Source organism: Struthio camelus, chromosome 1 (assembly GCF_040807025.1).
Source record: "Struthio camelus isolate bStrCam1 chromosome 1, bStrCam1.hap1, whole genome shotgun sequence".
NCBI lineage: Eukaryota > Metazoa > Chordata > Aves > Struthioniformes > Struthionidae > Struthio > Struthio camelus.
In genome coordinates, this window is record NC_090942.1 from 95650035 (window position 1) to 95664740 (window position 14706).

At 45.3% G+C, this 14706-nt stretch overlaps 1 protein-coding gene across 1 annotated transcript in view; it reads right to left on the minus strand.

Annotated features, from left to right (window-relative positions):
* Positions 1–1276: 1276 nt before the first annotated feature.
* GAP43 (growth associated protein 43) overlaps positions 1277–14706 on the minus strand; it is a 62894-nt gene continuing 49464 nt past the window's right edge. Inside the window, exon 3 of the mRNA XM_009675201.2 lies at positions 1277–7345. Within this exon, the coding sequence (XP_009673496.1) occupies positions 7257–7345 (89 nt within the window). The 3' untranslated portion in view covers positions 1277–7256. The remainder of the gene's footprint in view (positions 7346–14706) is intronic.

The window sequence follows — 14706 nt, forward strand, 5'->3', positions numbered from 1 at the left end:
TTCCCCCATTGAAATGAAACAAAACAGCCAGAGTCGAGCCCTGCAATCTAGCTACGTGACTAATTGAAACCACTTGATTTTGAATGCTAGATATTTGTTTGCACACAAGCTGGAGTCTACGCCTTTTTTGGAGAAGCCACAGGGCAACTGATGATTACATGCAAGAATACAGACATCTAATTGTGTCATTTTCATTTGTAAATTGGCACTTTATCCAGAACCCATGCGAGGTGCTGAGGTCTGCTCAGTTTCCCAGGCAGCTCCTTATAGCCCCATCAGGAATTTTTCTGGGCCCTTGCTAAGCCAGCTGCTGTATTTCAGAGATGAGTTGCAAGTGATTTCTAAATAGCAGTTGCAAAGCTTCCTGGGATGAACGGATGTGATAAAAATGTTTGATTTCAGCCCTGCTCTTGAGCTGCTGACAGATACAGCACAGCATTAAAGTCGTCAGACTAGCACAGCTTGGGCAGCAGGCTCTGCTCTGTTCATATTTCATTGCTCTTGGCACAAAGCTGATACTGAAGGAAGGAGCTTGGTGGAGCTTCTTAGGTGTTGAAATATATATTCCTATCTGAAAAGCTGCTGGAGTTTCCTAGTGAACTACTGAATCTTTACATTCGTTGAGGAATGTGATACTTTTAGATACTGTTGCTCAAGGGAGAAGGAGCTTTCCAGATTGCCTAATTGCCTAAATAAATTTATTCCGTTTTGTACTCACTTTTCCTTAAACATGCCGAATGCTTCCCTTAACGGTGACTAACATCAGGGAGAGACTGGCTTTCTAGACCCATGCAAATTCCTTTACTTAGAACGTTCCAGCCCTAACATTTTGCTGTGGACTTTTTGCAGATATGTGGTGCTGAAAGCACAGCTTTCCTTGGTTCAGCTTAATTTCAGGGAGTGTATAGACAGCCATACACTAGCTTTTCCTGGGTCAAGAGATTCTGTGGTAATGTCTGTTTCTTATTATACAAATATCCATATTTTTGCACATCAAGACTGCATCTTGAGTGAGTCAGGCCTGTATCTTCTACCTCAACAGACATTTAACAACAGTAAAAACATAGCAGGCCTTTTACTTCACCCTTTCATTTTAACATAGCTTTTTACCCAGAAAGAATAAGGAGAAAGTATTTCCACAGTAACAGGACTTGACTGGTAAGGCCACAAACTGTAGAGAGGGAAAATAGAATAAGATTTTTCACAAAAGCATTGAAAATCTCAGCAAGGAGAAACTTCTGTTCAGGGAACAAATAATTGCACACAACTACAGGTATCTATAAGTGAGAGACTTTATTTGAACCAATTTTTCAAATACAGACATCTGTATTATTCTCACTTCTTGGGAATGTTTTCTGCTCAGTTTTGAAGCTTGCAACCTTAGGACAATATTCAGGACATATGTGTACATTAGATCTCTGCAGATGGACACATTCATAATGCACAAGTACAATGAGTGAGAGACTCTTTCCAGATCCTCACACAAGAGCATCGGAAATGGGCCACTCTAATCGTCGAATCTGCTCTTATTAGCTTCCAAATATTTCATAGTTCTTTATACTCTCTAGGCTGTACTCTTCTTCTTCAGGCCCTGATTTACTACTGTGTTACTTCAGCTGTATGCCAGTGTAACTTCTCAAAATAGGGCTTAGGTGATGCATAGGGATGTGTTTTGTTCATTGGGAACAGGCATGAGCAGAAAAAACAAGCTATTGGATGAACAGCTATCCTAGGATTTTCTTTTGCAAGAGTAGTCTAGGTCTCAGGCTGGGATTTTTGGAAGTGACCAGTGGTTGTGGGTGTGTAATACATGAATCTTGATGTTCAGAGTGTACAGGGGACTTGCAAATTGGGCCCCTGTACGGTGTCTCAAGTTAGGTACACCAGATGTGAGCCACTTGGTCACTAGTCTTTTCTGCAAATCTCAGCCTTCACCTCTTCTTCCAAGTATTGCTCAACAGAAAAGTAGTAATAAAGCATTGTAGATAAGAATGCAGGCTTGCACATGACCTGAGATCAACACCCTGAAAATGGATAAAGGGTAACATTTTCAGAACCACCTAAATGATTCAAGATCTTAAGTTCCATTTTCAAAAATGACTGGAGAATTTGAGTCCAGAGCCCTAAAACCTGCTGCAGTTAAGAGGCTGAACGTCCTCCAGCATCTGAGCCTTAGGCGATTAAGTCTCTCTGAAAGCCAGTGACCTGTGTGCTCTTAAGTGTCCACGTCATTTAGGCTATTCTGAAAATTGTACCCTATATACATATGGGTAGAGAAGGGGCAGACTTTCACAGGCACAAGTGGCAGTTAGATATGTAACTCCCATTGATTTTTTCCCCCTCAGGGACCTGGAAAATCCTCCCCCCCGAGGACCTGAATCCTCCTCTCGCATCATTTTCACACCAGATTAACACCACTGGTTCCAGTGGAGTGACTCCTGAGTTACCCCAGTGTGAGCGAGAGGACAACCAGTCCCGAGGTGCTCTAAATAGCCAGTGAAAGTGCTAATGTGGCAATGCAGAAAAGCAGAGATTCTGAGCATAGACCTGGAAGAGGACCCCATGACCACCACCCCACATCACTGAGCGGAAGGTGATCACCAAATAGACTTCTTGGCCAAAAGGGGTCGCAAGAACATTCATTCCAACTCTTTCCTCCACCTCTGCAAACCACAACCACTCCGTCTCTCTCCTAAGACACCTACGACAAACATCAGACCTTCAGTACAAAAAGCCTTACGTGCTACAGCGTGCCATAAGGAGAGTGCAGGAAAAAAGAAAAAAACTGTCACCAGTACCTTGGTGGGGAGTTTAGTATGAACTCCCTGTTTTCTCTTTTTCTTCTTTCCTTTCTTTCTAAACCCCTCTCCTCCAGTCATGGCCATTTCTTTCATTTAAAGTAACACATTCCCTGAATGATGGCGCTTATACTGTCACCATAGCCGAATTCCTTATAGCTAAGGCCTCTCATGGGGCTGCATTAGGGTTTGGGTTTGGAAAACACCAGGTCTGAAGGGATCTCAGCAGGATGTGCTTCCCCTCCCTTTGGAAAGTGGCTCATGGTGGAGTTTTCTTGGCTGATGCAACTGTTGCAAGGGTTGTGTTTTTATATGCTACCAATGCAGACAGTGTGTGGATGCCACATGCATTGCAAAGCAGACCAAATTCATGCAAATGATGTACTGCATTGACAGGGGTGTTAGGTTTCGATATTTTATACTTTTCCAAGACTTAATTTTGATGAGGTGAAATGTGAAGAGCTGGCTCGCCTACAGCTGATAGGAGCGTTCAGTATAGATGTGGATCACTAGCATATCTTAATTACAGAGGCATGAGAAAAGCCCCTCTTGGATTCCAAATTTCCCTGGCAAGGAACGTGAGGTCAGACACTGTCTTCCCAGTATGAATCATGTTGACATCCCCTTCCCTCTCCATGCATAAAGTAACAACCAGAGGCACCTCCCGGCAAGCTATTCATCCTCCAGGGAGAGAGGAAAGAGGAATAGATATATACTCCCTTGGGAATTCATGTTAGCTGTTGCATGAGGAATGCTAGAAAAGCTCCAGCTACTCTGTTGGATACTCTGCTCCGCCACTTTGATTCTGGGACTTTCTACCTCTTGAGCTGCTCTTAGTTCATTTGATATCATGCCAGAAAATCGTTCCTCAAATGCCCCTGCTCTCCGAGGCCCTTCCAGTTTCCATCCCATGCTATATCCTTTCTTGAGTTCTTGAGGCAATTCAAGGTAATCCAAATGCTTTTTTCTGCTCTCTTCCTGTACCCTGAAGGCAGTGCAGCTTCCTGTACAGATCTCCTACACATAAACCACTGCCTGCTCAAGGCAAAGTTCGTTTGTGTACTCCCTCACTCTCTTCTTGCCCTGACTGTCTGGCAGAATCAGGACACTGTACAATAAGAATGATAGGGGGTGCTTGGTTACAGCTCGCAGTTTTAAACTAGAACCAAGGGAGAGGAACTAGTACTAAAATTATGTAGGGCTGCAGCTGGTAACCACATACTCCATTCCTTTTGTGGGGAAAAAACAAAATGTAACTCCCTCAACCCTTTTTGTCTCTAAGCAACAAGGCAAAGTATGTTCTTAAAAATGATGGCAAAACACACACGATGCCCCAGCCATCAGCCAAGGGGGAGGCAACATGCAAAATGCAAAGATAAAACATCCCCGGGGAGAGGAGAAGGTTTCTGTTTATTGAGGAGGGAGGATGGCCTATGTCCAGGAAGACATGAGGAGCAGATTTTTTTTCCTTATAAAGTAAAAAATAGTAATAATAAAGTGGAGGCAAGATGAAAAGTTTGGGATCTAAAGTCAGAAGAGTAGGGAGACCATGTGGTCCTTGCAGGTATGAACGAGACAATCCTTAAGAAAACCCTTTTAAATGGTCATGACAGGAGATGAAGCTACATAAAAGCTGTGCTCTCTCCTTCTTGCCTCCTCCCAAACACCTCTCCCACAAATCCTGAGAGCTGAACCTCAGTTCTCTTGATTCAGTGCTAGAGACACGAGGCGTTTGCAACATCGGAGCCGGGCTGGGCATCTTGTACGCTACAAAGAGCAAACGTACTATGCCTCGCCAGAAGGGGCCTCAGCCCGCTGTGTCTGTCAGAGCACTCTCCCTCCCCATACACCATCCGCCCACCTGCCGCGTCCACAGTGGGAATGGGCAGGCTTGCGAGACCTGACATACGGTCCAAGCAATGCCGGATGTCCGCGCTACATTTGCTGAATTGAGGTCAGGCTGGAAGGTGTCTCAGGGTTTTCTACCCATCATGATATGGGAATATTAGCATATATATTGTTTATGAAGTATGACACAATACCTATCTGTCAGTCAGCCCATCCTTCTATCTATTTAGTCTGTCTAATCTACTTTAGCTAGCTACGTTTCACTATCTCTATCAATCATCTATTGCTCCATAATATCTAATTTCTTCCTGTCTCTCTCTCACCTTTTTCACTCTAATCTTTCTTACGCTAACTATACTCCCCTTTCTCTCCCTATCATCCATCTATCCACTCCAAAATCTTTTTTTCTCCTCTCTCTAATCCCTGTTTTTAAAAATCTCTGTCCAATCTCTCTCCCACTCTCTCTCCCCTCTCTTTTTTTCCTCCCACTCTCTCTCTCTCTCTTATTTCTACACAAAGTCAGGAAGCACATGGAAATGAGCCCTGATGCATTTTGAGGGCATTTCCAGTGAGCAATCTAAGTTCAAAATAGTCATCTTTGAGGAGATGCCGTTCATCTTTTCTCCCTGTTTCCAACATAGAGATGGAGGAGAACAAAGGAGTGGGGAAGGGAGAACAAGCCAGCCCTTGAAAGGCATTTGGACTGGTACTCCAAGCATTAGCCAGCGAGGTGCTTTGGGGTTGTCAGCAGACTCATCTTTTTGGTGTTACAGCTGTGAGGCCAATTAATCCTGGTCCTGCCAACAGCAGTATTGTACTGCAATACTGCAGGGTACAGTAGTTGTCATTTCCAATGCAGCCGGGAAACCATGCAAAAGCTGGTGGGAAAGCACATGATAATAATCAAGGCAGTGAAAGAGCAGCACTCTCAGTATTTATTACAGTCTTAACAGGGCTTTTATGAAAGGGCTTTAAAAAGATTTTTTTTTTCCCCCGATACATTTAAGCTGTTCACTCTCACAGCTAATAAACAGAACAGCAGACCCTGACAGCCATTCTCCCTCAGGCTGGGGAGTCCGTCAGGTCTCATCCACTGAAAAAGGTGGATATTCAGTTGGCATGCACCAAGGAAAATCTTGCACGCTATGGAAAGCGGTAGTGGAGATTTGTCAGGTGGTGCTCTGCCTGCTGCACAAGCCTGAGCTAAGATTTTAGCTGGCTGCTGGGAAAGGCTGTAAGTGAGAACGAAAACCTAGGCCCTAATTAGAACTGGGTGAGTAACCTGAGTTTTACCACATGCTTTCCAAGAAGTGGTAGTGAGATAGCTGTCAAAAGTGCCATCAGCTGGCTCTTACATCACCAGACCTTGACCTGGCCCCATGTCTTCTGTTTACTTAATGCATTGGGCCAATTTATTTTGCCAGAAAGAACATTTCTGGAGGGCTGTACCATGTTACCTAACAACTCTCCGACTCCAGCCTAGTAGGGCAAGTGGTGACCCCGCCGCTGGGGGGAGTGCAGGCCCCATGGCCCCTGTCCCCACTCAGCCCTCAGTGGGGATCGGAGCCTCAGCTTAAGCAAAAGTTGGTCCCTCTGTCAGGACACATGGGACACCCTAGGCTTAGCCTTCCAAGGTAGCCATGGTTCTCTGAATCAGGGCCTAGAGGTTTCCTGGAGAGCTGCTTATTTTGTTATTTCGTAAAACCGATTTTGCTATTTTTGTTATGTTAGTCAGTGCTAATGCCTAAACCAAAATCCAAGCCTGCTTCCCTTAAAAATCCCCTTAGCAGTGCCAGGGAGAACAGTCAGTCACCGACCCATGGCGAAGCAGTGGCTGAGAAGCAAAGAGGAGGTCCACTCAACAAATGGCCCACCAAAGACCGGTCTGTGTACACAGGCCAGTGGGACGTAAGGCAGCATAGAAATGCGACACGGTGGTATTAATGATCATTATTCTCATTTATTATAATTATTGTTCAGTTTGAAAAAGGAGCCTGGAGCCACGCATTATGCTAATTGGCACATTTTTTGTTTTAGTTCTGAAAACAAACTGGGGTTTAGTATTATTTTTTGCTCATTTGTTTGTTGGGTTTGTTTTTTCTTTAGTTCATTCCATCACATTGAAAAAGGAAGAAAAGGATTTTTTTTCTGTTTTGTTTTCGTTTTAACCACTCGATAAGTTTGGACTCCTCGGATGAACGGAACATTGCACACACACACACTTGGAAAAGAGAGAGAGGAGAAAGAGAGAGAGAGAGAGCGCGCTCGCGGTGGGCAGACAGACACACGCACGCGCCAGATCAAAGAACTCTGATACAGTGCAAGAATTTTCCCAAAATGATTGGATCATCATTACCAAAAAACTCGCCATAACAACACCAAGAAACAAAGAAATGTTTAAGCCACACTGTTTGACTGGGATTTTTCCTGCTTTTTTTTTTCTTTAAATGTTTGCCACACAGAGAGAAAAAGGGTTTAAGTGGGAATGGGAGAGGGATGGACAGGCTCACAGGTGTGAGCAGGAAAGGGGGAGATCAAGATTGGGGTGGTGAGGAAGGATAGAGGATAGGGGGAGGGAGGGAGGGGCAATGGGGAGTCATTTCTTAATGTTCAGGCATTTTCTTGGTCCGCCTTGCTCTCTTCTTCTTTCACCTCTTCCTGCTGGGCACTTTCAGTAGGTTTGGTTTCTTCTACAGCATCTAGTGGGGAAAGAGATGGTCCAGGGTTAGTCAGCCACGATCTAGAGCATCCTGCACGTGCATATAGTCATCGCATGATGGATTTCATGGCTTCAGGCTTCTCGCTTCCCAAAGTGACCCAGATCTCAAAGTATCTGGCATTTCTGTGACATGGACAGAATTTGCTGCGTTTCAGTACAGCAGACAAGTGCCTAGCTCACACAAAACACTTCCAGCTCTGCCAGAAAGCACAGGCAACTTGAAGGAAGTGCCTGGATCTCTGAGCCCAGCTCCCTACTAACGTGACAGGCAACCATCATTCATTTCATCAGGTGCACTGATTAGGCTCTTAGCTTACAGGATAGAATGAACTATATCAGACATGTACATTACCATCTTATTGAGCCCACCAACCATGCCAATCAGTGTTGAATTGTTCCCCCTTAATTACTGCTACTCCTAGCCTAGTCTTAAAGAAGTCATGAAGAGAAAACTCTATACTCACACTTGCAGCTCGCAAGATCCATAGGGAAAAATCTTATAATATGTAATTCAATTCTCTTTTATACTGAATAAGGTTCTAAAGAAACATCTCTAAACCTTCAAGAACAAGATCCTTCAGCAGAGAGGTTGTCACTGTCTCTCCAGTTCTCTGGGATCTCCTTTCAAAGGCAGAGCTGTCTTGTGGGAAGCAATGAGCGTAACTTGAGGCTAAGTCTGTCTGTCAATTAGACACCCTGTACTGGCATACTACTCACACGAAAAATTAAAATGGACACTAATAGCAATTCCATTACAATGAATTGGACAAGATTGGACAAGGGATCAGAATTGAGGGGAAGAAAGAGGAACCAGGAGAGATAAGGTAAACCAAAGAGTGTCATTCAAGCTGGAATGATCTTGCCGCTGGCTTCATTCAGTCTGAGACTCACCCTGCTGCAGTAGGCCTGATTTAATTGTATTCAAGTTATTGCTGACCAACTCCTCCAGGGACATAAAGGTACACCAGCATGTTCCTGAGCCTGTTTCAGAACAACCACTAAGGTGTGTGCCCATGTGGATTGCTATTTACTGGTGAAGATGAGGGTTCACCAGGTCTGCAAGGCTATGACGTAGAATAATGCACAAGGGTCTTAATGCGCTAGAGTGGCTGGTTTGCGCCATCCCCATCTCTCCCTGACTTCCTACACACACGCAATGGAGAGGCCAAGCAAGCAGTGTCACTTGAGATTTGGGTAAAAAACAGGGAAAAGAAGCAGGTGCACCAAAAGGCTGGGTAGCGCAGTATGGCGCGCAAGCTTGGTATGTCCATACTTCAGTGGCACTCGAGATAGCTCCGTGGCTTCAGTGTATCTCCAGTGGTCATTCCACAGAGGACTGTGGGATCCCTTTGAACCAGACAGTTCTTGGATTTTCTGAGGGGCTATCAGATCGTACCTATACTAGCAAATAAAATAGGCCAGGGACTGCTCCCTGGCCCTGAGGCCAGCTGGCACCACACCACTCATGTCCGTATGGCTAAACACTCTGCAGAACAGGGTGGCTGCCTTGGACAGGGGATCAGAACTAACTTTGCCTGAGGCAAAGCTAGTTGGCATATTCAAAAACCATGGCGTGGTTCATGCTGTGAGCTTAACACTATGGAGGTTCACATGCCAACGTTTAGTTTATGAGGACTGCCATCCTCACACTCATCTTTTGCAGTAGTGAGAATGCTAACTAGGATGTGAGCCTCTGCTTACCGAGACTACTTATGCTTTTTGGCCTGGTCCCTTCAATGCCATGAGATGGCAGACTTGTGTTTGCTTCCAATACTGGCACTAGGTGCATCCTCACTTCCCTCTCCCCCTCAGCTTTTTAGCCTCTCTTTTAGATACCTCCCTATGCACCGTTTCCATATGGATCATTTGTAAGATGTGTGCAACTCCCAGATCTGAATCAATTTAATTAAAGCTCTGCTACTGGATCTTCAAACACTTTTTGTCTTGGTGGATTCCTACTGCTGTTTTTTCCAAAAAGGAAGTCTATGGCAACATGGCCCAGTACCATGGCTTCAGCCCCTGCAGCTGCAAACTCCTTGCCAGCAAAAGCATCTGTGAACTTGCTTTCCCTTGATACTGTGCAACAAAACTGAGTGCTACTTAAGGATTTCTTCTATATAGAGCACTGCTACAACCATGAGCTAAAGGCAAAACAGGCTATTGATTAAAATAGGTCTCAAGTATGGTTGGAAGACAAAGCAGGTCAAGTTGGTCCAAATTTTATCATTTTTCCTGAATGACTTGATCATATGCTACTGGGGAGGGAGGGGAGTGCTTTCAATCCTGCTCTTCTCCAATGCATTGATAACAAGAGACGTGCTGAATTACAGAGCTGAGAGTAGGACCCCAGTATGGGGCATGACCATCCAAGCCAAAGTCTGAGCCTAAAAAATACTGATAGCCAGCAGCAAAGCGAACTCGGTAAGACCCTAGTGAGGCAAAGCTTCTCTTTTCTCACAGGTAAATGCAAGATGAATGAAAGGGCCTACATACGTACAACAAAGGATAGGCAAGGAAGCTTAAGGAACACAATCACCGCCCACTAGCGTTTCATCATGTTTAAAACTTTTTGTGGCTTCCTACTGAAAATGTGCACAGTCTCTTCAAGGGCACCTAACGTAGCAAATACAGAGGTAGACACTGGGATGTCCTGAATACCTGCTCTAATATTGAGTGCCTTGTCCAGTTCACACACTGTTACGTAACACTGATTCTCCCGTTACATTAGCAGTTGAAACTGGGTTCCTGCTCCTACAATAGCAGGCTCTTCACAATTGTCCTAGCAACTCAGGCAGGAAATTTGGTTGTATTTGAAGCGGGGGAAGCTGGCAATCTCAGAGTCACACGGGATAGCTCACAATGTTTCTTGCACTGTTCTTGCTCTTAGGATAAGCGAACACGTTAAAACATAATTTTTTACCATGCTACATTCCCTGTTACAGCACTGCAGTGGCAAATCTAATTCCCACAGAGTGCTGCTGGCACCCAGAGATCCTTGGGTGGCAAAGAACTTCTGCAGAGGTCCTTGCTACCCCCATTGCTTCTCTCTGGGGAGCAGCTAGTGCTAGGCAAATGCCTCTCTGCTGAAGCAACCCAGGGATTGCTTGGTTTTCCACCGTGGCTGAAACTGCCTAGACAGATTTTGAGATCAAGGAGCAGCAGAAAGGATTTAAAGTCACTTCACCACATACTCAAATGTTGTGCAGAACAGAGATAAATAAGAGAAAGAAAACACTGGACACATGGCAAACACAGGTAAATTTCCATCATGTAGATGGCCCAAATATAAACAAAACGTCTATCTTCCCAATAAGAAGAACTTAGCTCAAGAAGAACTCAGCTATCCACTCTCCCCCCTCTTTCTTGTACGCCACTAGAGCAATGAGGTGAAATACCCTATGTACCCTTGCGTCCTGTTACCACTAAGCTGCGTCTTATTTTCCACCAGCTTTAGCGTTGTTTCACTGATCTTCAGGACAAGAAGAAACCTGGTGTCATTCAGCAATGAACTTCAGCAAGAAGTGATATCATAAAGCATATACAAATCAGCATGAAAAATAAAGTTCAAGCTGTGGCTCCGCTAAATCACAGTGGTGAAAAAGAGAAGATTCTCACTGTGGAATGGGAGCAATGCCAGCATAAACCTGCTGACATCAGGGCCAGTTAATAACAGTTTCCAATTCACAAAGAGAGGTGAGATGATTTATCTGACTCACCCTTCGCCAGTTTGTTTGAGGTAGGCTATTTCTGCAGTATGTTCTCTGAGGTTTTCTCCAACCCAGTTTTCAACATCCCAGCAAAGGGCTGCTAGATGTTCCTGGGGAGATTACTAGACAGATCAGAGGGGATATGTGTTATGTTGCTTTTTACCCAATGCTAGGCTTGATTTTCCACTTCCTTGCACTCTGGACATATGTGTTAGTTTGTAGTGGACAGATACAGCTATACATCCACAGCTGTATAGTGTTGACATTTTACATGCACTTTGCGCTTTGTTGGAATGGGCATAAAAGGTGATTAAAAACACAGGAGTAATTTCAGGCCACTTGGGCAAAATGTTCCATCTCCTGCTTTAGGAACAAAAGTACGTTGTTCTGAGTGGCTGTATTTCCACCATCTAAAGCTGCCTCTCCTTCTGAACATACTAGCACTGTGAGATCTCCTCCCACAAGATGAGTCCTCTATGTCTGCTTGCAAAGCAGAGAACAAGCAGGAGGCAGTGAGTTATTGTGTTAGATGGACTCTGACTGGGGCAGCACAGACGCATCTGGAGAGATCATGAAATGGGAAACTTAAAGTAGGAGTCGATGAACATCTCGCCCAATTTTAGATGTCTACGTACAGACATCTCCAGCTGATCTTCTCATCCTGTGCTCCCTGTCAAGTTACTGGAAGTAAACCCAAGATTTTTAGGAATCTGTTAACCTGAGCTGCTTAGACATCTACTTTAGGACAAGAGGAACTGCAGCCTGGGAGCACCTACATCTTTCCCTAGCAAGCTAAGGTGATTGGCATCGATGGAGATATCCACATTTGTTCTAGTGCATCGCAGGCACAGAGACAAAGCAAAAGAAGAACGCTAACTCACAAAAGGAGAAGATAAGATGTGCATGCGTGAAAGAAATAGGAGAAGAGAAGAGGAGGCTGAGCTGTACTAGGAAGCAGCAGAAGCTTGGAGGAAAAGAAAATCTGTCCTGAAGGATAAAGCAGGAATGGCTCAAAAGGGTCAAAATCTTTAAAAAAAGAAAAAAAGGGTGAGGGGCTAGTCTGTGCTTGCAATTATCACCCCCACAGCTTTTTAACTGCATTTCAGTCAATACTTACATTGTTCCTGGTTATTCCAGCCCTGGAGCCCCCAGACACTGCTTTGAGATTTTAGTTTGTTTTGCAGCTTTGCTATCTATTCCATTTTTTTCTAAATCTAACGTGATTTCCTCTGTCCAAATCATTCTATCGCATGGGATAATTTCGCAGTGGAGATAGGCATCTATGAGATGAACTGCCACCGATCTCACTTTAATCTAGGACTCTGGAGGGGGTAGTCTAGCTGAGAAACCTTTTGGGCAGCCTCAGAGCCTTCACACAAACCTTAAGCTATGATTGCACAATTGCTCAAGTGACAAAGCTGTTTGGTGGGAGAGGCTGAAGTGTGTTAGCTTCCCAGCTTAAGGGCCAGGGGCTGAGAGGTGCTCCATACCTACAGCTCCTACAGGCATCTGCCAGAGCATTCTAAGTGCCTTGCCTAGAGAAGAGAAATGATATGGAAACGAACTGCAGATCCTTGCTGAAATAGGGTTTTAGAGAGCTCCTGCCCCTCAGCACTCCATTTATTTCTTGGAATGGGTGAGAACCATGTCTGTGAGCCCTGCTGGTGGGCAAATGCCTTGAACATATGCAGGTCTGGTTGCTGTAAAGCTGAAGCAGGCAGGCAAGCAGCAGTTTTGCTGGATGGTGGTACTTCCAGCTGCCTTTGCCTATGCTGTGCTTTAATGGCTGAGCGTGCAGGCTCCACTCCAAGTCTCTCTACTGCCCTACATTAGTGAAATTAGGTTGAGTGGATTTCCGGGTAAAATACTGTCTCTTGGGACCTGCCCAGCTCCCGTCTGACTTGCCAAGATTAATTAAATCAGAGCAGACATCAGCTTATGACCATAGTAGCAGTAACCTCTCTACTGATCATTTCTTTTGTGGCTGGTGGCTTGGGTTTTGTTTTCCTTTTCCTCTCTGTTCCATTGCAGATCTTTAAATTACCATGGCTGATGCCAAGGGAAAAGAAATTGTGCAAACACTCTGGGATTCTGCAACAGATGTAGAGATTTTGCTTTTGCTGCTTTCTCACTGTTTTCATAATTATTGCTAATATTGATCACTCAGATAGAACTCTCCCATGCCTTCGTGTTAAGTATTGTCCACTCTCCTCAATCTCTGCACTTCCTCTAGCATCAGGCATGATATGGGTCCAAAGCCACCATTTGCCATGCTCACTCCTTTCCCCTTCTGTCCTCTGCTAGCTACAGCTTGGCCAGAGAAGGGACTGGAAAACCTGTGTCTTGTCAGGTCTCCTCTTTGCTCTTAAATGTTGAGCCAGGTTTTACTACCCTGTTATAAGCAGTCTCTTGCCTGGGTCTGCCCCAGAGATGGCTCTGCTTAGAGACATTTTTTTGGAGGGTAAGGGGTGCTGGATTACAGAAGGCCCTGTTTAAAAATCCTTGACCTGAGCCACTCCTAGTTTTAATGACGTATGGATCCAGATCTGAATCCAGGCTTCATAGCTTGATTCATCTGTCCTGATCCATCTGTCTTTCTAGCCAGCCAGAAGCCGATTCCAGGCAGACTGTGGTAGGTCTGAGACTGCTGAAACGAGATGCAGTTCAGGTTCAGAGCTGCTGCTTATACTGTTCTTTTCCTGATCCAAGTTAGCCCATTGCAGTCAGCCCTATTATGCATCATCCACAGTGCTAAAGTCCTATGCCCTCCCTACTCACTGCTTCTGAAAACTGACAGATATATACTGGCCCAGCAAAACACCAAGAGGTGGAGAACTGGGGATTTCAGATGAACCGCTCTCCCTGGTCCAGGGCACTGCCCAGCACAATTGCTCCCAAGTTCCCACTGAATCCCTCCCTTGCTACAGACAGACCCAGGGTACCTCCAGGTTCCTGTGAGCCCTGGGGGTCCTGATGGGCATGCAGGGCCTGGGAGATCTGCATCCCCTTGGCAAACCCAACAAGGTGGTGGGGAGGGATGGCTCCACAGCAAGTAGCAGGCAGGAGGGCTAAGGAAGTTGCCCAGTAATTACTGGAAAGAAGCAGCCCCAGAAGTAGGAAATCAAAGTAGCATGTGCTGTTCTCATAGTTTTTGCAGGTAAAGTAGGCCCATGGCATATTGGAGAGCAGGGAGTTAAAACAGGGCCTGTTAAGGTTAAAATGAAAAGGTGAAGACGGGCACAATATGGGGCATTTTGGACCTCCTGCTCCTGGACTGCCTCATCTCTGTTTCAGCTCCACACATGCCAGCCTCTGTTGCTTTAGCTGGGAGAAGAAAAACAATGTCTGCCAGTCCCATGGTTGATGAGTTTGGTCCAAGCTTGGACGGCTGCCTCTTTTTCTGATCCTACTAAATCCTCTGAGGAGAGTCAGCCCAGTTCTGTCGCCCCAGCTGCCTTTGCGCTTTGTCAGGCTGATGAGACAGTGCCTTAGGGATTTCCCCTCCCACCCTGCACCTCTCTTCCCCCAGCACCGCGGAAATCCCATCCTGCGTCGGCATTCGTGTGTGCAGCAAATGGAACTGGGGGGAGCGGTGGGAAAGGGAGATTGGGGAGGGGAGCACGGAGGGGAGCTA